The sequence below is a fragment of the Colossoma macropomum genome, unplaced genomic scaffold (assembly GCF_904425465.1).
Source record: "Colossoma macropomum unplaced genomic scaffold, Colossoma_macropomum, whole genome shotgun sequence".
Classification (NCBI taxonomy): Eukaryota; Metazoa; Chordata; class Actinopteri; order Characiformes; family Serrasalmidae; genus Colossoma; species Colossoma macropomum.
This window is the reverse complement of record NW_023494788.1, coordinates 29,992,652-30,018,055: the sequence shown is the minus strand read 5'-3', so window position 1 is coordinate 30,018,055 and position 25,404 is coordinate 29,992,652. Positions and strand designations below refer to the sequence as shown.

At 39.7% G+C, this 25,404-nt stretch overlaps 2 protein-coding genes across 4 annotated transcripts in view; one reads left to right on the top strand and one right to left on the bottom strand.

The window, feature by feature from the left end:
- Nucleotides 1-330: 330 nt before the first annotated feature.
- Nucleotides 331-7,290, bottom strand: mospd1 (motile sperm domain containing 1). 3 transcript variants are annotated; one of them, XM_036569128.1, is made up of 6 exons: nt 7,106-7,290; nt 5,352-5,645; nt 5,178-5,253; nt 2,921-3,153; nt 1,398-1,559; nt 331-713 (listed from the first exon to the last, which is right to left on the bottom strand). In XM_036569128.1, the coding sequence occupies exons 2-6, from the start codon at nt 5,503-5,505 to the stop codon at nt 682-684; spliced, it is 657 nt and encodes a 218-aa protein (XP_036425021.1). In that variant the 5' UTR covers nt 5,506-5,645; nt 7,106-7,290; the 3' UTR covers nt 331-681. The 3 variants fall into 3 exon arrangements, with proteins under 3 accessions (XP_036425021.1, XP_036425022.1, XP_036425023.1); XM_036569129.1 differs by having other exon boundaries at nt 7,015-7,121; XM_036569130.1 differs by lacking the exon at nt 7,106-7,290 and adding an exon at nt 6,446-7,008.
- A 4,376-nt stretch (nt 7,291-11,666) lies between these two features.
- The window catches only part of ints6l (integrator complex subunit 6 like), a 28,598-nt gene continuing 14,860 nt past the window's right edge, over nt 11,667-25,404 (top strand). Inside the window, exons 1-6 of the mRNA XM_036569123.1 lie at nt 11,667-11,972; nt 12,091-12,168; nt 20,733-20,882; nt 21,870-21,959; nt 22,082-22,265; nt 24,715-24,843. Coding sequence (XP_036425016.1) covers nt 11,862-11,972; nt 12,091-12,168; nt 20,733-20,882; nt 21,870-21,959; nt 22,082-22,265; nt 24,715-24,843 — 742 coding nt within the window. The 5' untranslated portion in view covers nt 11,667-11,861. The remainder of the gene's footprint in view (nt 11,973-12,090; nt 12,169-20,732; nt 20,883-21,869; nt 21,960-22,081; nt 22,266-24,714; nt 24,844-25,404) is intronic.

Genomic DNA, 25,404 nt, shown 5'->3' with positions numbered 1-25,404 from the left:
CAGAAAACCTGTTTAGACAAAAGTCCTCAGCAACTAGCAGTCTGAAATCCGTGCTGGCCATTTGCACATGCTGTCCTAAAACATCCCGTCATCACACGGTACATATTCAGAAAGGCTTTTTGAAAAATCAGCTTTGTTTATTCTATGGGAACATCTAAGAGATTTTTCTTGCGTACAGGACTAGATAGGTGAATGAAAAGCAAACATGGGTGACAGACATGGTTTGGTGAAAATGTGAGGACTCATTGCAGACAAACTACATGCATGCTCATTACAGCGTTCGTCGTTCCATTTGAGACGGTAAACAAAACGGCACAGACACACAGGATATGAAGTAAAACAACACATTTAATTTAACGCATCCTTGTGGTTCTACACACAAACATCTTCCCACCTCCCCTGATAGTCAGCTTGGCTCAGGTGCCAGCTCAGTCAGTGTTTCTGTTTGTACACCTAGAGTGCCTCCCTCCCTTTGCCCCAGGATCATTGCATCTTCTTTGTGTCTAAAAGTTTGTAATGTCGTTGAAGCAGTTAGTTCCTGTTAAGAGGGTAGCTTGTTTTTGTTTTTTTTTTTTGTTTTTTCTGTACGCTCACCCCTCACAACTCTTCTCGTTGTGCAAATGTCTGTATTTCCCCTCTTCTTCTCAGTTCCTCTGTACAAAGATGTCAACCAGCAGCACTCTATGTGCGAAGGATAACCATTGTAAGAAGACCTGTATGAGAAAAGCAACAAGCAAAAAACATGGTGAGCAGTGGCTGAAAGGTTGTGATGTACACTAGCATTCAAAAGTTTGGAATCAATGTTTTGGACATTATAAAGCAATTCGGTTGCAGGCAAGTTTATAAAACGATTCAACTTTGTTAGTCCTGTTCATTCTCAAAACTTTTAGATAATTGGTAGGACAGTAGGAAGCTGTTAAAAAGAAAAAAAAAATCAGATGTGTCCAGAATGATGAACGGAGCTACAGAAGACTCTTAAATGACAGAGAAAGCTCTACAGAATCGAGAATGAATTTATTATATATAAATAGATAATTACATAATAGAATTTAGCATTTCATTCACATCTTGTTAACCAAATTTTCTGAAATATCTAAAATACATTTTAGTAAATAGACCATAATATTTAAATCCAGATTGAACAAGTTATTAGTGTATATAAAATGACAAATATGAACATGGCAAGTGATTCCAAACAGCGACTGTATGTATTATCATCATGGAAAACAACCAAAATGCCAACTTACCATTGCTGTTTAACTGAAAATGTATGTTTTAATCAAGAATTTTTAAACTGAGTAAACAAGTTAAATCAAATAATTGCAACAGGCCAAATGTTCATGTGCAGTTTTTCATTTTCAGTAATGATATCTGTAACAAATCATTGTACAACTCACCTAAAACATAAGCAGCTACAAGTTTCTTGTTAACACTTAAGTGGAGGTAGACAGGCACTGTGGATTCCTGCTCTCCCAAAGTTGGGAGCATTAGGGCGGCCATACACACCAGGCCCAATAGGACAGTGAGCAGGCTCGGGCCGCCGGATGCTGCACGACTCTCTGTGAACCACACACATTTAGAAATTCTGTAATGAACGTAGCTCTCTAGTGCTGCCCAGTGACACAAAATAGAACTGCAGTATCAGAAGTTTCATGCATTTCACTCAATATTTTGAGTGAAATGTTAATCATGGAATCGCTGTTCATTAATATAAAACCAAATTTGTTGCAGTTGATACAGTCCTGTGTAAAAGTTTGACACCCCTAATCAAAGTACGTTTTGTTCATTTTGTGAGTGAAAGTAAGTTAACACATCCTCTACAGAGAACAGTTTTTAAGCCCCCCCCAATACGTTACACTGAGCAAATAAACAGTATCTGTGTATTAAAAGGTACAGAGGTGTGTTCTCTGTAGAGGATGTGTAACTTATTTTCACTTTGAAAATCAACAAACTGTCATTTGACTAGGGGCACCCAAACGTTTGCATGTGACTGTACATGTGTAAAATGATTTTAATGTGATGTTACAACTCTAAAATTTCATTAGTTTCAACTAATTTGTAGGACGCTGTAAAAAAAAAAAAATGATGAAATGTTGGATGTGTACAGAAAGTTCATTCAGACTCATTGACATATAAGTTATAATAAAATTAAAATCCATAATGTCTCACATTTGAAAAGAAGCAGTCAAATCTTAAGGAAGAAGTTACCAGAAATAGATAATTACAATACATTAATCATCATTTAATAGCTTCTTGTTGTTTACAGAAAACATGAAATATTGAACAAAACATCTAAAATACCTTAATGTCTAGCTTATTATAATTCAATGCAAAGTATGTAAGTCAGTATTGGAAAAAAAAAAATCACATAGTTCCAGGTGACTGTTCTGTGGCTGTTTTAATGAATCGTGGTACTCATGTACTTTTGGTGAAAATAACACGGGCCCACCTTTAAACATGTCTCATTATTGATTTGCTAATGCATTTTTAATGTATTGCAAGGTATGGCAATACACAGCAACATGATAACAATACTAGCATATTGTCCATTTGTGTAGCACTACTGTATTCTCACTGTGAGGACAAAACCTTGGTATCTCAATTCGAGTCTTTTTTGGTTTGTTTTTAACAGAATTTTGCCAGTTACTTTTTTACATCGTGTTGAAATTTCAAGATGAAAGGACCAAAAGAAACGGTCCAAAATTACTTGGAATTAATTTTTTCCTTGAAATTACATTGAAAGCAAAGAATGTTTTTTTCTTACTCCTGTAAAATTACCATTTTGCAACTGTACAAGGTTTCGTCCCAACAGCAACGGTATAGACAGAAAGGTTTACATGAAAAAGAACTCTGGCGCCCATTACACTGTTCATGTGACTAGTCAGCATTCCCAGCAAGTAATAAAGTAGTTTCTGACTACCTGTCTGGAATGCGGTCTGCTCAAAGAACACACTGTCAGCCAGCTGTTCCTTCATCCTCCGCTCCTCCTCTTGGGGCCGGACTTGAGGTTGCTCCTGGGCTGCTGAGGGCAGCAGTGTGGCCATCACCTCTTTCCTGCCTAGAGCCTTCCTCTGACTCTGCTCAGACACCTGCAGCCGGAACTTATCTATCACGCCATAGTGGCAGGCCCGCACATCTCTGTGGCGGATCACGCTACACAAAGGAAGAAAAGCCAAGAACAAAACAAGGACAGAAAATGAGGTTACTTAAAAAAGGTTCTAGGGTGGAGACAAAGAAAGAGAAAAAGAATTTGTTTGGCAAAAGAACATTCACACAATTTTTATCTTTCTTCCTGAGTGTATTTGGTCAGCAAAAACATGTTTGGTGTCTGATGCTTCCTTCTTTAGTTTTGCGCTGAAGCTACAAGGCTAATGTAGTTAACAAGTAATAGAAGTTTAGAGCAACCAATTAGCAGTGTTCAAACTGCAGGCCTAAGTCATCCCTCAAACCACACTGAATTTATAAGTAATCTCAGACAGACTTGCTTTGTGGTTTCTGACACTGTATGACATTCTATCATCTATAAAAATGGACGAAGGTACGTCACAAAGTTTAAAACCAGCAGGAGCAGCCACCCTGAAGCCTGCATTGTTTCTGTACTTTTGTCTATTTTTATAGATAACAATACGTCACATTGTCCCAGAAACCACACAAGTCTTTGTGAGATTACTTCACAATTCGATGTGGTTTGAAGCAAATATGTGATGAATTAGGCATGCAGCCAGCATAGTGCTAATTCCTGATGTATACACTTAATTTAATTGATAGCTACATGTTTCAAAGCTCCAGAGCAAAACTAAAGAAGCAAACTTTGGACACCAAACATTCCTTGTCTGACTGTCTACATTTGAGATAAAGAGAAATTCATTTGATTTTTGATACACCAGGGGTGTCCAATCTTATCCGCAAAGGGCCAGTGTGGCTGCAGGTTTTCACTCAAAACAAGCCGAAGCACACCTGATTCCACTTGTTTAATCAGTTGGTCTTAGTCTTCAAATGTTGCATCAGGTGACCTCCTGCTTTGTTGGAGTGAAAACCTGCAGCCACACTGGCCCTCTGCGGATAAGATTGGACACTTGTGCACTACACTGTTCTATTAAGAAAATTAAAGGGACACTCTGGCCTAAATAAAAAAATTAATCATTACTGAATCAGTAAATCTGCAGTGCTACAGTAGTCTCTAAAACGAGATGTTCTGGTTTCTAGTCTTGGAAAACCCCTTTCTGATGATGTAACTTAAAGGTGGAAGCAAATTTGAAAGTGGAAGCGCTTTGGGGTGGATAACTGGGGCAAAGCTGTTTGAAATTATTTTCACCAGCTGGCTGAATAATTCCTTTAAAGCTGCACCATGTAATTTTTTTTTTTATTGAAAGCAAAATAAGTAACATTACTCGTAAGAAAAAACATGCTAAAATATGGAGCACCGCTGCAAAACACCCTGTAAAGCCTGAAATAAGCATTTACAAGTCAGAGATGTCAGGCTTATTAATGCCACATGCACAGGCCCAAAAAGAAGGTCCAATGTTTCTCAAATACAAAATCAACATTATACCAATGAAAATACAGTGACAACAGCAGATAATTCACTTACATCCTCAGAAGACACATATTTCAACAAGTTTTGACTGAGTTCGTTTGAATACTCTTAACGCACTCTCAATCATCAGATTCATCTGCTCAGGAGGGGTCCGAAGCACAACTGACGTTACAAAGTATTTTGCGCACTTACTCATTTCCACCAGAGAGGTCTCCAAATCCCCAAAATTTTATATGGTGTAGCTTTAACAAAGAAAAAAATTTGACGATCCATTGAGGTTAGTACAATATCACTAACGCTAGCTAGCACTACAGATGCATTTATTAGCATCTCAATCAGTGGCTACGAGTGCAGATTTGTTGAGCGCTGTAGCGATTCTCAATGACTGGTTGATGCATTTGTGTAATGTATGCTGGGTACTGTCGTGAGAGAACCCTGATAGATAAAAACAAAACAGAGAATTCTACCAAACTGATGAGGCTGAGCAATTCTGCACTACAAAATAAGACATAACGTGACAAATAAAGTAATATTAAATATTATTATGTATGTATGTATGTAAATATTATTAAATGCTAGTTTAAGGCCAGAATGCCCCTTTAAAGAAGAACTAGTTCTCTGGAAGTGAAGTGTGGCTTACATGTCTACGCAGCATTGTGGCTTAACGGCACCGGTGGCGTCCACTACTGCATACTTATTTGGCGCTGTACACAGAACTGAGAGAGCAAAATTAATTGAAAAATTCATAAATGCACCATTTGAGGTATGTTGCATTGCTTGCACAGCAAATGACTCCTGTCGAGCCACCACTCACCTTTGAACTTGAGTGCAAATTCATATGGGTTGTAGAGCGTGAGCACCTGCTTGTGTGAGGCCTGCTCGTCTGCATAGAAAACCAGCTCGGTAGGGAACACAAACACTGGAAGTCTTCCTTCCACTAGGTCAGGCTGCCGGCTCTGTTGCTGCATTGGCGCACACTGAGCGCATTTAGCCCTCCCTTTAGCTTATTCCACTCTGTCTCTCTCTCTCTGGGCTCCAAGGGTGCAAAAGCTCCCTCAAACTTCAGCCAGCCTTGCTCTCTCAGCTCCTATGCAGCATGACGATCAGCCTTTAAAAACAAAGGAATTGTTTACGCAGCTCCCTATTAACAGAACCGTGCTGTGACCCACAGTACTGTGACCCACAGAGTGCTACAATATAGTAGCAGTATATTAATATTTTGCTACTATATTGTAGTAGCAATATATTAACATTTAGCAATACATTAATATTGCTAAATACTAATATATAGCAATATATTAACATTTAGTAAGACGTCTTATTTAGCAACGCTTTCATTAACAGTTATTGTTAAAAAAAATGAATCCACACTCAATATTACAAAATTCAAGAATCAAATAACTGTAAAATCGTTTGTGAATATTTTTGTTATTCACCATTTCCTGTACATATGCTGAAAGTATTCATTTTTCAAAATTAAATCTGGCCCTTAATCTGAAAACATCTGTAAAATGACTAAACATTTTTAAAATGTCAGACAAGCAATAAGATAGACAATAAAAGGTAATTGAGCGCTGTGGCAGCGCCATGTGGCTGGGTCACGTGACCGTGTTTACTGAAACGCTCATCGCGGGGATGTTTCGCAAGACTTTCCAGATTCGCTTTAACAAGACAATAGTGTACAAAATTACATGTTAGAGGTGTAGTTTCAATATTACACCTAATAGACAGTAGATTATTATGTAGATACACCACAAATGCTCATACTAAGCCAAACTACCAAGTCTACCAGCCACAAAGGAGGCTTAGCTAACATAGTTCATGACCCAAACGAGTCCAGTTATTGTGAACCAACAATGTATTGAACTTTGCCAGAAAGAGTCAGAAATCGTTATCTAACTTACTTACGCAGACATTGGTTCTGGGTTTTGTCAAAGCAGGATTTCTCGATACGATGGATAACATAAGAGTGAAAAAAGCCGAGGAGGAATATCCCTAATCACTTCCTTTCGGACAGACTTTTGACTTCATTTATCTGTCTAACCTCTGAAATACTCCCTGGACAAATGGTCCTGCTGGAATTATCTACGAGATGGCACCATGAACTCCAGTTTGGCTCGTTTCCGGGGGTCTTTGACACGCTGTTATTTGGCCTTTTATCAAACATCTGTTACAGGAAAATGGGTATTAGAGGCCACTTAATTCTAGGTAACGTTACCTGACCATGTCAGTCAGACAGCTAGCTAACGTTAACGCAGTGACTACATGGGCTACATGGACACTTCTTGGCTAACGTTAGCCAGCTGTGTAACAGCCATTTCTTCACTTTGGCCTCTTAGTATAAAGACAAGCGACGTTATTCTCTTTAGACCCTGAAACAAATGATTTCAGATCATGTCCGTTGTTGGATTTGTCAGCTGTTCCCGGCCAGCTGGATGATTAAATGATAATGATGATGATGGCAAAACACCGCTCACTTGATCTTCCCGGACAAACACAGCTCTAACAGTCCGAGCCACTGCGTAGTCTCCTTATTCACACCGTAAATCAGCAAGAGTAAAAGTTTACCTTCCTCTCGACTGCGATCTTTGAAGCGATGTTTTGTGCAAATCCCACCCTGTTTTTCCTTTTTTCTTTGTCAATACGCTGCAGGGCGCTCGGGGAATGCTGGGATACTGGAGGACTCCGCCGGAGTCAGGCGATGACGTAATGGCCCAGGGTTCAGCGAGAGTGAACATGCACTACTTTACTTCACACTGTTTACCACCGTTTACTCGGGCTGTAAAACATCCAAAGTACGATTAACAAGTGTATTACACCGAACTTTGGTGTGGCAACGTGTAGTTTGCCATCAGGTAGCCTGACTAAACGCAACGCTACAAGACTTACTGCTGTACATAAGACTAATAAGGCAAGTCTCATTTTTAGACCTACAGTAAAAAGAGGGCGTAAACTAATGCATTAAACGGGAATTTCACCGATTTTTCAAAACCTCTGCATAAGTCAATCGTTGAGATGTAAACAGAGTCATCCAGAGTGGGTTGGTGTGAAATTCTTTGCTGTGGAGAAACTTGACAAGTCAGAAATGTTCACAACAGTTCTGGTAGGAACCAGATGTCTGAAGAGTTCACTGCATCTAAAACAGGGGTGCCCAGTCCTGGTCCTGGAGATCTACCACCCTGCACAGTTAGCTCCAGGCCTTATCAAACACACCTGATCCAGGTAATAAAGGCCTTCAGGGGCATCTGTGTATTACAGCCAGGTGTGTTGGATCTGAACTCTCCAGAGTGGTAGATCTCCAGGACCAGGACTGGGCACCTCTGCTCTAAAAGCTCCCTCAAAGAAATGTATTACAAGAAATGGTTATGTATACACTACTGCCCTGCTAGAAAAACCAGCTTAGACTGGTCACCAGCAAAACCAGCGTATGTTGTGTTTTGGATGCTGGTATGCTGGATAGCAGCAATGGAAACTGATATGCTGGTCAGCATCAAAACCAGCATATATTGTGTTTTGATACTGGTATGCTGGTCAACAAGCATGACAATGCTGTGGCATGTGATCAGCATGAAATATTTGCTGGTCTGTGCTGTTTTTTTTCCCAGCAGGGTGATGTCTTAGATATTGTTTTTTGATAGCTTTGTGACAGTCTTTTGGCTTAATTTTTTTTTCTTAAAATACATTAATGGCAGAACGATACACACATGGCATTGTGAGGCAAAATAGTCCCCAATAAAACTTGTGTTCTCCAGATTTAGCTCTTTTTTCATCATTTTACTTTAAAATACTAGAAAGACTAATGTAGGTTCACTGGTGGTTTTGGATCGTAAATAAAATCCTTATATTTGCACTGTGAACACTGCAACTTTTGGTTCCTACCACCACTGTAAAGTAATAAGTCAGTAAGTTTCTCCATAATTAAGTATTTCAGACCAAACCACTTTGTTACATCTTGAGAATTAAAGTATGCAGAGGTTTTGAAAAATTGGTGGAATTCCCTTCGAAGGAGTCAACTACCCTGCACTAACGATTAGTAGCATCTTAATAAATGGTCACAAATACACAGAGAGACAAGAATACACAGTTAAACAGAAGGAAATATAAAAATGTACAGTACTACTTCCTCTTTTGATGGCAATTCCCTTCCACGCTAAATAGAGTCAACATATCACTCAGGCAGACTTCAAAAACAAGAGGTCACTTCCCTCCACAAAGATAATGTGTCTCATAATAAAACTGTTTAGATTTTTATTTTATTGGTGTCATGAACAAAGTGCTAGGATATTTACAAGGTTGGGAAGAATATTTTGTAAAAAAAAAATTGTGACGTCTGAGTACTGAACACACTGTCCTAAATGTATTCAGTGATGTATTCTGTTACAATACATAAAAAATAACATATTAAGAATACATTTAGAATACACATATGTATACAACGTAGCAAAAAAACTCTGCTGTTGTTATTTTATTTACGTTGTTCCGTGCTGTTACTGGTTGGCAGTTTTTTCATGTAATTCTTCTGTCAATTTTTTTCATTAAAAATTCACTTATTTACAAATTACAAATTACAAAATTCTCAGCATTATTTTGGCTCTCATGGCCTGCTTTGGTCCACTGCTGCTCCCATAATCCTACTACCATGTTATGAACTAAGCAAACAATTTGCTTTATTCTAGTAACAAAATCTTGCAAATTTGACTATAAAGTGGGTAGCTACATGATTTCAGTTAATGGCATGTATGTAATGTGACCCAAAATGCATGCCATCATTCCCAAAGGAGTTTAGTAACTCTGAGATTGGCTGTGATCTGCAAACTGCCATCAGAGGTAAGATATAAATGAAAAAAAAATTCATGCCTGCCGAGGCAGTACACTATAGCTAGGATGCTTGATGGTTTGGGTTCTTTATTGGGTAAATGTTGCTTGGCTCATCTCATTGATTTATCAGCCTTAGACTTTAGCAAAAAACTTTTTTTATGTGTTTATAAAGAAGTCAGTCTTATTTAGAGTATGTCTTTACATACCATGTGGATTTTAAACTGGTTAATAAACAAGCATTGATGGTGTTTCTTTCAAAGACAGTATATTTTTTATATACGTTTCCATTTATACATAAATTTAATCACTGTCCAAAGAAAAACATGTATCTTTAGTAGCAGCAGAGCAGAAATAAAAATATGCCCATTTCCAATGCCAAATATAAAATGTCACCTGAGTTAAAGGTAAAAGTTGAAACATCCTTGTTGGCAGTGATCTGCAAACATTATACATTTTACACACATTATAGCTGGGATACTTGATGGTTTGGGTTTTAAAGTTTGCTGCTTTTTCCTGTCTTTATGTACATCTCTCAGCTGGCCAATTTTATGTTAGCTTTACTGGGTAAATATTGCTTGTCAAGAGTGGATGCATGCTTTATAAGGAAGTGTTGCATTGGTTGTTGGGTTTATGTTAACCTGTGTTATCATTAATGTGGCGTAATCTTACTATTGTTTTGTCAACAGCTACTTTAAGGTGTTTACATTGCTGACACCGGTGTTCAATTCCGCACACACAGCTTGTATAATGTTCATAGAAAAGCACTGACCAACAGAATAAGACCTGGAGCAGCCGCACATAAGCCTAAGATCACCATGACCAATGCCAACGTCAGCTAGAGAGGTATAAACTCTCCAGCATTGCACTGCGAAGTAGTAAAACTGTGTTCTCTGGAGTGATAGCACTCCATCCAGTACCTTTGGGATTGAGCTGGAGTGATTCAGAACTAATCATCCAACATAAATACCTGACCTCACTAATGCTCTTCAGGCTGAATGCAATCTAACCCTCACAGCAACGAAAGCCTTCCCAGAATAGCAGAAGCTGGTGAGTGTGTGTGTGTGTGGGAGGACGGGTGATGAACTCCCCATGATTTTGGAGGAAAAATGAACAGGTGTCTACAAACTTCTGGACACATACTAGTGCATCACATTCGTTTTACATTTAGAGTTATTCAAGAGTGAGACAGTAATATATACAATAATACGTATAAGCACATACAGAGTGTGTAACTACTGAAACATTAACTTATTGTGCACTGTTTTAGTGGGTGAATGGGCACATGGGATAACTTTGGTGGTGATGATTGGTTTAGTTTGAATTTAAAATTTAAACAAAGTTCAAAGTTAAACACAAAGACTCAGTTGACATTTTCGCCCACGTGTGGCCTGGCCAAGGGTGGGGTTTTTGTAAACTAAGTGAATGTTTTGAGGAACAATCCTAGGCCAGAAAAAAGTTTAAACGTTACCCAGAGTATACATGACAGCTCATAAAGCAGATATTAGTACTGTTGGGGCTTTAAATAACACAGGCTACCGTGTCAATAACACCCATAGGAACTAATCTGCTAAGAAGCCAAACTTGCCATAAAATTCTTATGCCTCATGTAAATACACATGGAAGCTGTATGAGACCGCATTATTTCAGTGTTGCAGAAATGTGCTTGGCCCCCTCACCGTCTCTTTGTGACATTCACAGAACCTAAGGGCATGTGCGCGCACGAGCCCCATAGTATTCGAGACGAGCCTTGAAGCAGTAGCGCGTTTTCCCACCTCTTAAGGCGATCATACGCTGCTGTTCGTTACGTGAACATGGCGCTTTGCTATGATCGCGTTGAGGAGATAAACAAGAGGAGGGAAAGGTTCAGAGGGGTAGGCTCAATTATAAAAATCGAACAGAGAACCAATTCCCCACCCCCATCAAGACACCCAGACAAGTACTGAGGAGAAGGAGGAGAAGGAGGAGGGGTCGTTGTTACGATCTAAAAAAATACTTATCAGAAGCGCACTCATAAATCACCTACGAAACGACCCAAACACGCGCATGTGTGACAAACATGAACTAAAGCGTGTCCGAGCAGCGTCGTAGTGCGAGAACGAGCGCTTTTAATCCCGAACTGCCCGGCCCGTTCACGCCGAGACCTGAGGAGAGTCCGGGGCGGGCGAGTAGCGCGCGGCGGCCTTATTGCATATTCATGCGCTTGGGTGGGCGTGTCCAGCCTGGGCAGGCTCGGCCAATGGCGCGGAGGGGGCGGGGCGAAGGCGTTTCGCTCCGTTCGGAAGAGAAGTTCCAGCAGCGGGAGCGCCAGCAGAGCTCAGAAAAGACAGCTAGAGAGAGGCAAGCAGGCGGCGGCGGCCAAGGGTGGCAGTACGACCCTCTTTTGAGGGGAGGGGGGGGTCCGATTATAACAAAAAAATATAACACACATATATGCATGCCCAGGCCGGTCATATGCCGATCCTAGGTATTTTAGTAACCATCTAGCTATATATCTACACATCTCAAAATGCCTATTTTACTTTTCCTGATAGACACGTCCGCTTCTATGAATCAGCGCACTTATTTGGGTACGACGTATCTGGACATTGCTAAAGGCGCGGTTGAGATCTTTATGAAGGTAAAGCACAATTTTAACCCCGACTTTTACCGCTTACTGTTGTGCCTTGTTGGGAGTTGAGGATCCCTGTGACAAGATCGGTCGAAACTAACGTGTATTGTTTCGTTTTCTTTAACAGCTGCGTGCCCGAGACCCGGCTAGTAGAGGCGACAGGTACATGCTAGTTACATTTGATGATCCACCATACGGAGTAAAGGTAAATAAATACTGCTACAAATGGTTTGTATGTGGCTCGAGCGTAGATGTTTTTTCTGACAGTGAGACTCTACTGTCCCTTTGGTCTCGTAGCATCGGGTCAGTCGGCTTCCCGGTGAAGGAAAAACGGCTCATTTTTGTTAAAATATCCGCAGACCCGGAGCAGCGCAGCCTCTGAACATGGCGGACATTTTGCTTTTGTGTTGGGAGCTCTCGGGCGCTGAGATGGAGGCGGAGAGATTTATTATCTACCGTGACGTAGCGCGTGACGCGGTGGAGGGCCAGCTCGGCTCTGATTGGACAAGCGGCCTGTCAGCTCCGTCAAGCCCCTCCTCCTGCAGCGCGCTGGGGCTGACCTCTGCGCGCTCTCATTGGTCAATAAAGACTAAACAAATCAAACTGATTTGATTTGTGAAAAGCCATCAGTAAGAAAATGAGAGTGCATTTGCACTTAGGACATTGTTTTTATTCTCATAAGTTGCTTTTTCTTTCTTTTTTTTCACATATTCCTTCATGAAAGATTGTCACAGTCGATGCCCTGTTTTTAATAACCATCAATTTCCCGCCCTCTCCACCATTTCAGTACATGAACCACCCTCCCATTTTTGAGACAGTTTCCCATATATAATCCCTTGAAAGCAGACGACAAAATTGGCTTCAACTGAAGTGACATGATTTACATTGCTTACACAGACAGCCTGAGGGAGCAGGAAAAGTTCACACTGCAGTATACCTGCACAATAATGAGATTCTGACAGATGATCATTTTCCCTCATGCCCTCTTTGTTTACTCCTGAAGCTGGAATCTGTTGGCATTTCACCAAGCAAACTGAACCTCTAACATGAATTAAATATGTAGCTTGAGATCTAGCTTGGTGAGCAAAGATCTTGGTGGTATAGGAACATTAACAAGGGCAAGGTGAGGGTAAGCACAAGTGACCATACATACCCTAACACTTAATACCAGTATGAACCGTTCTATACATTGGTGGTCCATATCCCTCTAATAGTATCCCACCATTTGTCATTTGTGGTATATACATATATAGTAAATAGTAGTAAATAGTGTATATATATATATACATATATATATATATATATATATATATATATATATATATATATATATATATATATATAGTTTATTGTTTTATATATATATACATATATATATATATATATATATATATATATATATATATAAAATAATTAGGTCAGAGAACTCTGCATTGCACTGGATACTAGTGAGACATAAGCACATGGTGAGCGCTTGCTGTGTTTGTCTGCTTCCCTTTTTACTGCTATTGCATCACCTGCTTAAGAAGGACGTGCCAGACCTCAAACTTCTCTCACATTCTGTGCAAATTTATGACGTTTATTGCCATCTGAGACTTATGACGTACATTCAGTGTGGAAGCATGTTTTTCATTCACTTACACAGTAACTAAATGTTCTGCTTTGCTGTGTCCATGATTGCTGGACTGTTGTTAAGACCTGTAGATGTGACATGCTGCTGCATGTGTGATTGTGTTCTTTATTTGCTGTTTGACATTGACAGTGAGAGTGGCTTCATTCCCAGGCAGTTCATTAATGTTTTCTGTCTGGCAGTTGGCCAGGCACTCTCTTGGGGGCTTTTCTACCCGTACTCCTCATGCAGTCTTTTCCTGGCTTATCTTAGAAAGTCTGAAGCTGCCTTTCAAGTGCCCCTCGACCTTATAGAGTACTGTACTGCAATATTTAGGCCAGGCCCCTATTATGGCAAAACTGTATCCCCTTTCATACCTAGCTCCATATACAAATCTCAACATTCTCTGTTGCGCCTTTTCAGTTTGAGAACAGACATTTGCAACCAGCAATTACTGTGCATTGTTTGTATTCTTCAAAGCTGTCCGTTTCAGATTACTACTACGCGTTATAAGATGCAACAGCTCACTTACATAAGCACTAAGCTCTGTGTGTGCTATTCATGGCCAGCTTGTCCCTCCCACCTGTTTAAAAACACTCTTCTCAACCAAGCTTTACCCTGTCTGAATTAGCCACCACGCTAACCCAGTTCTCAACAACAATACACTGTGTAAGAGCCAGCGGAGCAAGATAGAATCTGGCTACTGTGTCTGAGAGAGTGGCTTTTTTATTTCCTGTCAATTATTCATGAGATTTTCAGCAGCTAATCAGTGAAGAGTTCCAGTAAGCCTCCGGCCCTGACAAAGCTCTCTTCTCCTGAATGTTTGCTTCACTTGTAGTCTCATTCCTGGACAAGCACAACATTATTCTTAGCCCTGCCCACTTTGTGAAGTATTTTTTTCTAATCATACAATATTCTGCCATAGAACTCTTTTCTTGGCATGCGCCTTGGCGATCAGTTTATGTTTGTAGAGGTAACTTCACTACTTACAAATGAGTCAGACATTTGCAGGCTTATGTTGGACTTCAGCTGTGTACTGGTACATGGAAGGTGCACATGTATGCAAAATATCTGCTGTTTTAGTGTGTGATACTGTGAAAAACTGCTTGGATGGGAGAAAGCCATTGACTTTGAAGTGATTTTTATCAGCTCTATCAGGTGACCAGACCTCTGTAGGTTAAAGACATCTACAGGTTTTTTTTTTCTTTCAAATTTCGAGTGCTCACAAGTATTCAGCACATAACCAAAGTGGCCTTATCGCCTGGAATGTTTACCATCCACACTGCCTCATGTCTTGCTCTGAATCAAGCCAGTGGAGGAGGAGGTTTTTTGTTTTCAGCATGCCAGACAGGTAGGCCAAACAACTGAGCACTAATTCATATTAATAGCGCTTCTCCTCTGACTTGATTCTGGTGTAATTCCTGCGAGTTGTAAGTGTAAGTTTGGACACATTCTCAGCACTTGTCATGTGGTTTCTCCAAGTGGTCGCCATCCAAGCAGCAGCTAATCAGTGAGGGCAGGGAATGCTGGGAAAAGTCTTGTAATGTGGAGAGGTCGTGACCTTATTCTCATGTGAAAAGCCCCAGATGCAAAGGTGCTCAAACTTGTCGTGAGAGCCGACCCTGCCGGTGATTGGCTCTTTGCCTGGTCAGCGAGTGCTTATTACGTCCAAATGACAGCTTTAACTCTTGCCTCATCTTTATCTCTCTGCACATGACAAGCACCACCCAGCAGGCTGCTGACATGTTTCTGCCTTGAATTTCCAGAAATACAGATGTGTGGACTGCTTATTAGTGTGCTATAACTCTGTGTCTCTCTTTGTTGTATTTTGTTCACATTTGGCATATTGTCGCTGTCGAAAATAATAAAAAAAAGGTAAAGACTTAACTTACAATGTAAGTTAATATATATAATTTTTTTATTTTTTTTTTTAAATTTTGGATCGTTTCTATAGGTCCTGTCATCATAAAAGTTTCACACAATGTAAAGAGCAGCTACTATATTTACAAAAATAAAAATAAAAAAACTGAGAAACTTTTTTTTTTCATAGTAACATTACATATACTGGGGTGGGAAAAATAATCAGTTCTTAATTGCATTATGATTCTCTCTTAAATCAATTGACTAAACATCATAGTCAGATTTTTGGATAGGCTGTATGTTTCCCCTCCTGTTAAATAAAATATGATAGTTTTGCACAGCCTGGCTTGGAGAAGGAAATAAGCATGATCTCACTATGCACATGCATCTGCATACACTAACTAGTCCAAAACCACAGGAAACATGACCCTACGTAAGATGGTGGTTTTGTTTAACCACTGCCTCTGTAGCTAATAGGCTCATTCAGTAACATTTTAGAGTTAGGCTTTAGATTTAAAAATGAATTAATAAAACAAAAATGGCAACATACAAAATAAAAAAACTTATATGAATGTCTGTTACAAACTTACAATATCTACATATCAGCTAGGACAGTTAGAACTAGTAGTAAAACCAGTCTGAGAAAGTCAAGGCTGGGTAAGTACAGCAGTGATAGCTTGGCTTTCACATAAGTAAAACTCATTAAGATGCTAACAAACGTTAGCAATAAATTCATTTAAACTTAGTGGTGTTAGATGAAATGGCTTCTTATAAAGTAAAAGTTTCTACATTCATACATTACATTACTCCTTTCATTATTATTCATTATTTTATTATAATGAGTATGTATTGTTATTTGCTGGTTGCAAACGTCCACATCACATTACATTAAATTACTAATTTACATTACTGCATTTCACACTACATGCATGTGTTTATGCAGGCTTGGGTCATCAAGTCATCGGCCCATGAGCACAAATATTTGGTTTGATCCCCACCTTGCTGCCTTTTTTGGGTGATCAGGGACTTTATGACATCAGTTACACAGCAGTTACACAAGACTTATGCAGCACCACAATGGCAGCACACTAAGCGCAGTGTTGGGCATGTCACAGCTATAAATCCAATATTTTTTTCAATCAAATAAAAACAATAGTAGGATAACACACACATAAATTAGTATACAGGTATACATAAACCCAATGACTGTAGAAATTAGTTATTGCATAACCCCAATAACCAATGCAACACTTTCTCATAAAGCATGCATCTACCCATGACAGGCAACATTAACCCAGTAAAGACAGCATAAATTAAAATAGGACAACTGAGAGATGTACATAATAGTCTGCTATCCTGATGATAATAATTATGATCATTTTTCGAAATTTTGCAGATTTTATCTGCCTAATAGTGCTGTCTAGTATTTACGTGTAGTCAAAAATACTGAAATTACTAAAAAAACCGATATTATCCCCAAATTCATAGAACATCACCGACTGCCACTCCTAAATAAACAGAAGATATGACTTTTAACAAAATAAACAAAAATCTTGGAAGATGCATTTTGTAATGTATAACTGTTATTCTAATGAAAGCATAGTTCAAATGACCAGATTACTGGACTTTAAAAAAAATTCTATCAAAAATTTGTGTGTATAGAAATAAATATGTTACCTTTTTATGTTTCACAAGAGGGACCTTCTAGAAGGACATACATACAAAAACATTTTTTAAATAAATACAGGATAATTCAGAAACAGAGTTTCTTTTGATCATTGAGGCGGTGAGTATCTATCTCACTAGCTATCATATTGGTTTTCGTTTATGACGATAAAAAAAGAAAATTTTTGAAAAAAAGAATATTTAATGATCAACCAATACAAAGACTGAGTTCTATAAAAACACATAAAAATGAATGTGGAGATGTAACTGCTTCTATAGTGTTAGAATACCTGGGAAAAATATGTTCAATAAACTGGACATTTGGAATGAGGAGGCTATGATTTCCATTCTGGAGATGTAAGGTTTTTTTAACAACAGTGACAATATGTGTGTATGTTGTTAATCTAAAAATCACATTTAGTATAGTCGTCAAGCTGTGTGTTAATCCTCCACTCTGCTCAGCCAAACTACTGATCTGTGACCAGTTCGGCCTATTTGGATATTACAGTAGAGATTAAGGAAAGGCCAAAGTAACCTGATCCTGAAGCGACGCTGCCATACGGACGGTTTCTCTCAGGAGTGCTTAACCCGCGTGCTTCAGCCATGTCCACTCCGGGTCGTCACGTGCCCTGATCTGCCAGGACAATTCCTACTCCTCCATCGGCGGAGTTGTATTTATACGGCTGGGAGGCTTCCTCATAACTGCAGCTTTACAGGGAACAAGTCCTTATCTGTCAGTTTGTGTGGTGCAGCTCGTTTGTTCTGGCCACCTGTCCTGCGTTTGGATAAGGAAGACAGAGTCACAGTTAGATTGGGTTTTACTGGCACTGCATCTCTTCCTGTTTCTCTCTGAAAGAAACTAAATGAACTAACTGCAGGCAGTGCTCTGCTTTTTCTATTGATCAGGGGTAATCAAATTGCGCTTTGCTTTACTCCATCATAAAATACATCCATGGGCTGATATGCTATATTGTTTTATTTCTTGATCCATACAGGTCTTATACACAATTATACACCATATTCCTGGGAATGAACATTTAGACTAATTTAGGGCTTTCTGAGAACAGCAGCCCTGCCTGTTTTTACTGTAGTGTATTTGACATAAAACACATTACGAGGCATTAAAACAACAACTGCAGGTGCTGTAAAGTCAAAGACTAATTGTCACCGCAGTACTTTGTAACCTTCTCTTGACTCCTTTGTTTGGGAGTCTTTTCACCTCTCTGTTTCCCCTCTTTCTCAGTGGAGACAGCAATCATTAAAGAATAGACTCTGATTGCAGTCACACTTCTACAGAGGTGATAAGCTGTTAATGCAGAGGAAAATGAGTAAGGATGGATGAAATGCAATGTGGAATGCAAAAGAAAAACGGAAGGCAGTGATTAGTGTATCCAATTTGACGTGTATTTATACAAAAAAGTACAAAAACAGGAAACCTTATCATTTTAAATATTCTTTTTATGCTCATTCCAAAATTGATGCCTGCAACACATTCCAAAACAGTTGGGACCGGGCAATTTAAACATTGTAAAATGTTCAAAAAACATCTTAAACATGTGATGGGGTCATGCTGATGGGTCTAAAATGACCAGCCAGGAAAGGCCTTGTCCTTCATGAGCATGGATGGGTCAAGACTGGCCACTTTGTCAAAAATGTGTCAGTGAATATTCCAACAGTTTAAAATGAATGTTCCTCAACAAGCGATTGCAAGGATTTGAGGTATTTCACTCTTTGTGGTGCTTGCTATTATCAAAAGATTCAGGGAATCCAGAGAAATCTCTGTGCATAAAGGGCAAGGCAGAAAACCACAACTGAATGCCCTTGGCATGCTTCCGTGATTAACACCACCACATGGGCTTGTCAATACTCTGACAAACTGGTGTCCGTCTCTGTATCCGCAAATGCAAGTTAGTACTGTACTACGCACAGCAGAAACCATATGTCAGCTCATCTGAAATGGACTGATGCACAGCAGAGCTATATATTGTGGTCTAACGAGCCAACCTTTCCCATTGTTTATGGAAATAATGGACATTGTGTTCTCCGGGACAAATAAGAAGAAAACATTGTTACCAGCGTAAAGTTTAAAAGTCAGGGTCGGTCATGGTTTTGGGGGGTGGGGGCGTGGCGGTATTAGTGCCCACGGCATGGGTAACTTGCACATCTGTGAAGGCACCATTAATGCTCAAACATACATACATATTGTGGAGCAACATGCACTGCTTTCTCACAACACAACGTCTTTTTCAGAGATGTCCATGCTTTTTTCAGTTTGACAACGGCATTTTCAGCCTCCAAAGGATTAAGTGTTATTAAAAGGATTTTTTTGGAATTTGTTGCAGGCATCAAATTTGAAATGAGTGTGTATTTACAAAAGTTCATAATGAAAACATTGAATATCATGTTTTTGTACTTTTTCAATTTAATAGAGGTCAAACAGAACTTACTAATCAGTGCTTTCTGCTTTTATTAGCATTTTGCATGTTGTCCCAAATTTTGAAACTGAGGTTTATAGGATTACTTTGTTACTCCAGTGCCTGAGTGCCACTGGAGAGACATACAGGGTTTCCGTTTTGTTTTATTTGATTTCATGCACAGACACAGGGGAGGCCTTAGGCCCCAAAATGTCAAGTGTGTGTTCTTTTGGGAACCACCCACATGCACAGTGTGATAGTGCTGAGCTGTCTCAAGCTGAACCACTTTAGGATCTGACCTGTTAAATAGGCCGGCCTCGGGGGGAACTTACCATACCCGCACATTTACATATAATGTGCTGATTTCCTCTGAATGAATAATTCAGTTTTTCAGTTTTTGCGAGAGACGGCCTTATACTGATCTTATGAGCCATTAACCACTTGTCTTTTTGGCAAATGAATGTATGATGTCCATTTTGTCCTTTTTAGTGAACAGTACAGTAATGGCTGTGCTGTGCTGTTATAAGGACTAATGTGGGTCAGGGACAGAAACTCAGCAACCCCAAAATGATTTTGGAGAGAAGGAGAACAAATCAGATCATGGGCTGTTTCTCCACACTCTATCACTGAACTCTAGGCTGCCTACACATACTTACATACAGATGCGCTTCACACATACACACACACACACACGCACACACACACACACACACACACACACACACACACACACACACAGCACAGCTTATCCTTTCTGTCTCACCGGATCCTGTCCACTCTCTGTTCATCCCCTCCCTTTCTCTCCCTCGCTCGCTCATTCTCTCACACACATTTAAGCAGCACAGTAGTGCTTACTATGCGCTTGCTAAGCCTGCAGGTTGTCTGTAGATTAAGCATAATGCTGTAACACTGAGGCACTTGACCTCGCTGGAGGAAACAGCGAGAGCAGCCACTGTTGATTTGCAAGAATGAGAATTCAGTGGCTTTGTCCATATGCAAAACTTCCCTCCACAGGCAGCTGGCTTCATTAGTCTGGGCTGCTCTGTGTAAGCTTTGATCATGTTTTGTAGTAAATGCCATCTGATATCGCGTGCGAGGCTGCATATGTTTATGTCTTCACCGCAGTGCAGCGTGACCTGCTGCTCTCCCTGTCTGCTCTTGCAAGGCTTGTAGTGTCGTGTGACACCTTTCTCACCTTGTATGTGTATGTTTGAATCCTAGGCTGGCTGGAAAGAAAACCATGCCACGTTCATGAGCGAACTGAAGAACCTGCAGGCGTCTGGACTGACCACTCTGGGTAACGCTCTCCGAGCAGCCTTCGACCTGCTCAATCTCAACAGATTGGTCTCAGGCATCGACAACTATGGCCAGGTATTAATGACACCGTTATTAATCTACAGAATCAGAAAATAAATGACCGAGCCAAAGAGCTCAAAACAGAAAAAGGAAAACAGTTTAAAGGGCTGATATCATGTTAAGAGTTTGATGTAGTATGTCAACATTATTAAAGATAAAATGTACCTTTAATTCCTCAGTCCATGCAGTGCATAAATGAAAACCAAGCTGCTTTTGTGATATCGCAAAAACCAACACATTTATAAATACTGACCTGTTCAGTCTACAGCAGCTTAGCCCGCCCATTCACGCTGAAGTTATAGAGAGGGTTTCAGCCTGGGCTGCTTTTTGAACAAAGCACAATACAGGGCAATGAGTGAGAATAGAGAGCGTACATATATCAGTCTTAAAGGCACAGTAACAAAACAGCCTGTTTAATTCTAAGGATAAAGAGAGGTTGGAAAATAGTCATGCTTAAATGAATTAGGACATAAAAACACGTCATAAGCAGACATGTGTTTGGCATACAAGAAGAATGTAAGATTTGCACTCTTTAATACCTTGGGGAATATGCATTTGTTCATTCATCTTAGTGTATGTTATTTACTCCTGAAATATAAGCATTTTTAATACTTTATAACTCTTTATTACCTAGTCGTATCCTCTTCTAAATGCAGATAGAAAATAAAAATAATGTAATGCTCAAGCAGCATGCTAATCCCCCAACACTGGCTTCTGAGTAAGTCCGAGACTAAGTGCTGACCCCTACAGTATGGATGGAGAAAATACAACACATTCAATATATATCACTGTGTTTCATTCAACAGTGTCTATTTTCAGTGTACTATAGCGGTCTCCCAGAAAAAGCTCCGGTTACTTCATAAAAGGCTCATTCAGGCTATCAGAATAAAGTGTATTTGTCTGTTTTATGCTTTAAGTAAATAATGTTGAACCCTCGCACTAAAAGAGTGATTGTTAAGTTCCAGGAAAGCACTGCAAGAGAGCTTTTTTCTTTCTTTGCAGGGTCGGAACCCTTTTTTCCTGGAGCCGTCAGTCATCATCACCATAACTGACGGGAACAAGCTAACGCACAGCTCCGGAGTGCCGGATGAGGTGAGGAACAGTAGGGCTCTCACTCGGGCTCTGTGCCTTCAGACTTCACTCTGAAAAAACAGTTAACCTTGCCTCAGGCGCCTCTTTCTCACTTCTCCTGCTCCCGTTTCCCCGACTTTCAGCTCCACCTGCCACTCAACTCTCCGCTGCCGGGCAGTGAGCTGACCAAGGAGCCGTTCCGCTGGGACCAGCGGCTCTTCGCTCTGGTGCTGCGGCTGCCTGGAGCCGCCGTGCCCGACAGCGAGCAGCTCGGCAGCGTGCCCAGCGACGAGTCCGCCATCACCCAGATGTGCGAGGTGACTGGAGGTAAGAGGCACGGTTAACTCAAAAGGGTATGGGAAATAAATACAAAGGCTAGGCAGGGACGGAACATGGTCTTGCGAGACCCCTGTAGGCACGTGACTCTTTGGAGGTCCCTCACACTTAAAGGGATGCATAATAAAGAATGAAAGTGAGATTAAACAGTGCTTCATGTTCTTGTTTATACCCATTTTTAGACAACACAGGAAATGTGTTTATTTTTTTGTGAACAAAAAGGGGCCCCATTAATGCACTTATACCCCTTTGTTCAACACAACAGCTTTTGTGTAAGATTTGTTTCTTTCAAGCCAAACTGAGTCATAATGCAAAACAGAAGAAATCATACACACATGCAAGGGTGAACACTAACGTGCCATTGGAATGGCAACAAAGATACCCCGTGGGTCAATAATAATGGAAAACATACAAACTGGCCTGAAAATAGATAGCATTTCTTCATTTATTTAATTTCTTTTGTCAATTGTACATAAGCAAAAGCTGCTCATTCATCTAATATTTACATCTGCAGTGGATTGTCTTAAGCATTTGCACCACCCCAGGACTTGTGGTGTGAGGCCCCCCAGGCCTGTGGCAGAGTCCCCTGGGTACTGCCCTCGACAGCCCAGTCAGTATTCAATCACTGAGACAAGGTTTCTAGAAAGGTTAGCTTATGTTGGATATTGTAGCATTCCAGCATTTCCAATGGTCCTACTAATTTCAGTTATTTAGCTCCTATTTCTCATCGACATTCCTCTTTAAGTAAAGCGTGTTGATTTTCTGTGTTATTCTGTTTTAAGATGTACGTAGGATGCATTTTGCAATCCAGTGCAAAAGTTCAGCTGTTATTTATTTAAATTCCAGTCAGAATATCCATTAAGTACAAGTACAAGGGAAAAAAAAGCAACAGAAAATTACAAGAAGCCTCAACAACTAAATATAATATTCTTTTGTCAGCATTTAGTGTCCACTCTTGCCTTTATTACAGCTTCTATTATATTTGGGTGAATGGCTTGCAGTTTTTAAGAGAAAACGACAGGGATATTTTTCCACTCCTCCGAAGTTCAGTCTTAGAAGTTAATTGCATTTGCTGACCCTCATGATCCAAATAATACCACACACTTTCAGGGCTGTTGTGGTCAGTCCATTGTTCTGAGAACACCGGCAGCTTCTATGTTAGTTTAGCACATTTTTTTTTCTTTTTCTCAGTAACAGCTTCTTGAGAGCTACACATCCTTTCAGACTCATAAAGTTGAGTTGTCTTCTCTCAATGAAAGGATGGACAGAAACACCTGTGTATTTTTTTTAGATCTGAAGCAAGAGTGGAACTTGATTTTCTCAGCTCTCTCAAATATGAAAGCTGTTTATCTGATGGTGGCAGTTTTGGTGGTCTACAATGTCTTGCATGGTTGTTAGAAGTGACATTTTTGTTGAAAACTCCTGGTTTTTCATTTACTTTATGTGGCTTTTTCCTTTCTTATGCGAGTGTATTATCCTATATATAGTCTCTAAAAAATATCTTCTGAAAAATGAATTGATGAATGAACTTGTACATAATGGCCATTTTGGTTAGAAAATAAATGAATGAAGGGTGCTCTCTGACTTTTGCACAGTACTGTATTTTTGTTTTCTTTATCATAACTATGAGTTACTTTCCTTTTCACTACAATAGGCTTATTTAAAGAAAGGGATGTGCATTGTGTTTTGGAACCAAATAATAGTAATATTAATGCATGGATAGCAAGTGTTGTTCTGCATGAAAAACGTTCAGTTTTTGTAATTTTCCAGTGAAAACTGACTGTTTAGTGGAGTGGAATACTCTGACTTCATATGATATACTATTGTAGAGCATTCACTCCATCTCATATGGCTGGCTCTGCCTGTGTGAGAGGGTAGAAGGTAAAGTTTTTTTTCACTTTCTCAGCAAAGCCACAACATGTTTACTAAAAAAAGATGGATATTTAGATACAGCTTAAAAAGCACTTACTATTGATTTTTTTATGTAAAGATCGAACCTCAAAATGAAATATGATACCTTAACATTGATTCACCCACCCCTAGTGTGCATCTTTGCTGCTAATGTTCTACATGATGAAGTAAATAAAGGGATATGTTGTCATTTACTGTTTTACTGAAAGGATCAGAAGCGCATTTTTTTTCTCTAAAAGTTGTTCTTGAGTTGGTGTTTCTCTGTTCACTATGTTATGGGGTTCCACATGACCTCAGATCAGTTCAGGCCCATTCCCCCGTAACCTGTAACAGATGTCTGCTAACAGTATTTGTTATTATTGGATATGAGAATGGTGGATTACACTGGCAGCAGAGCAAGTCATTTTCAAAGCGTCACAATTGTGTGAAAAGGCTGTTTTGATCGACATTTGTTTTAGGACCTCTTACACACGAATAATGTTGGGTACCAATAATGAACTATATATGTTCTGCTTGTGTTTTCTTCCAGGTCGGTCGTATTGTGTTAGGACGCAAAGGATGCTCAACCAGTGTCTGGAGTCTCTTGTGCAGAAGGTCCTGAGTGGAGTTGTTATTAATTTTGAGAAAACTGGTCCAGATCCACCTCCTGTAGGTGAAGGTAGGCATATGCATAGTTAAAAACAGTAATAGCAATCATGCTGAATCCTGAAATGTGTGTGTCCTTCTGTCTATTTTTACATATCTGTGCCAGAGACCAAATAAGCAAGTGTATTGGAGATTTTTAAAGAGACACCTTTGACCAAAATGAAGAATGTAACCATCAGTACAAACTATTGCAACATATCTACTTGCCTCTTATGCCGGTGCTGCACTGGTCTCTAGAGTGATATATCCTGGTTTAAAGACTTGGAAGACCTCCTGCTGATGATGTATCTTAAAGGTGGAAGTAAATTTTGAAAGACTACGAGTGTTGTTTAAATTTGTTTTGCTAGCTGGCTGAATTATTCCTTTAACAAATAAAAAACTTGAGGTTATTGAGTTTAATGCTTTATCAGAAATGCCATCTAGCACCACAGACACATTTATCAACTTCTACTCTGGTGGCTAGGAGACAGGATTTGTGCATTGTAGAGATTTCCAAATATTGGCTGAAGTAATGAGTAATGCATGCTGGGTATTGTAGTGAGAGAACACTGATGGACATGATACTAAATCATGA

Bases quoted from the DNA above. Each gene is read 5' to 3' on its own strand.
- mospd1 (XM_036569128.1), bottom strand. From the start codon at position 5,505: ATGCAGCAACAGAGCCGGCAGCCTGACCTAGTGGAAGGAAGACTTCCA. The intron at 3,154-5,177 runs GTAAGCCACACT...TCCTTTGTGTAG, and splicing joins CCACAATGCTGCGTAGACAT to CGTGATCCGCCACAGAGATG. The intron at 714-1,397 runs GTGAGTTGTACA...TTTCTCATACAG, and splicing joins TGTAGCTGCTTATGTTTTAG to GTCTTCTTACAATGGTTATC.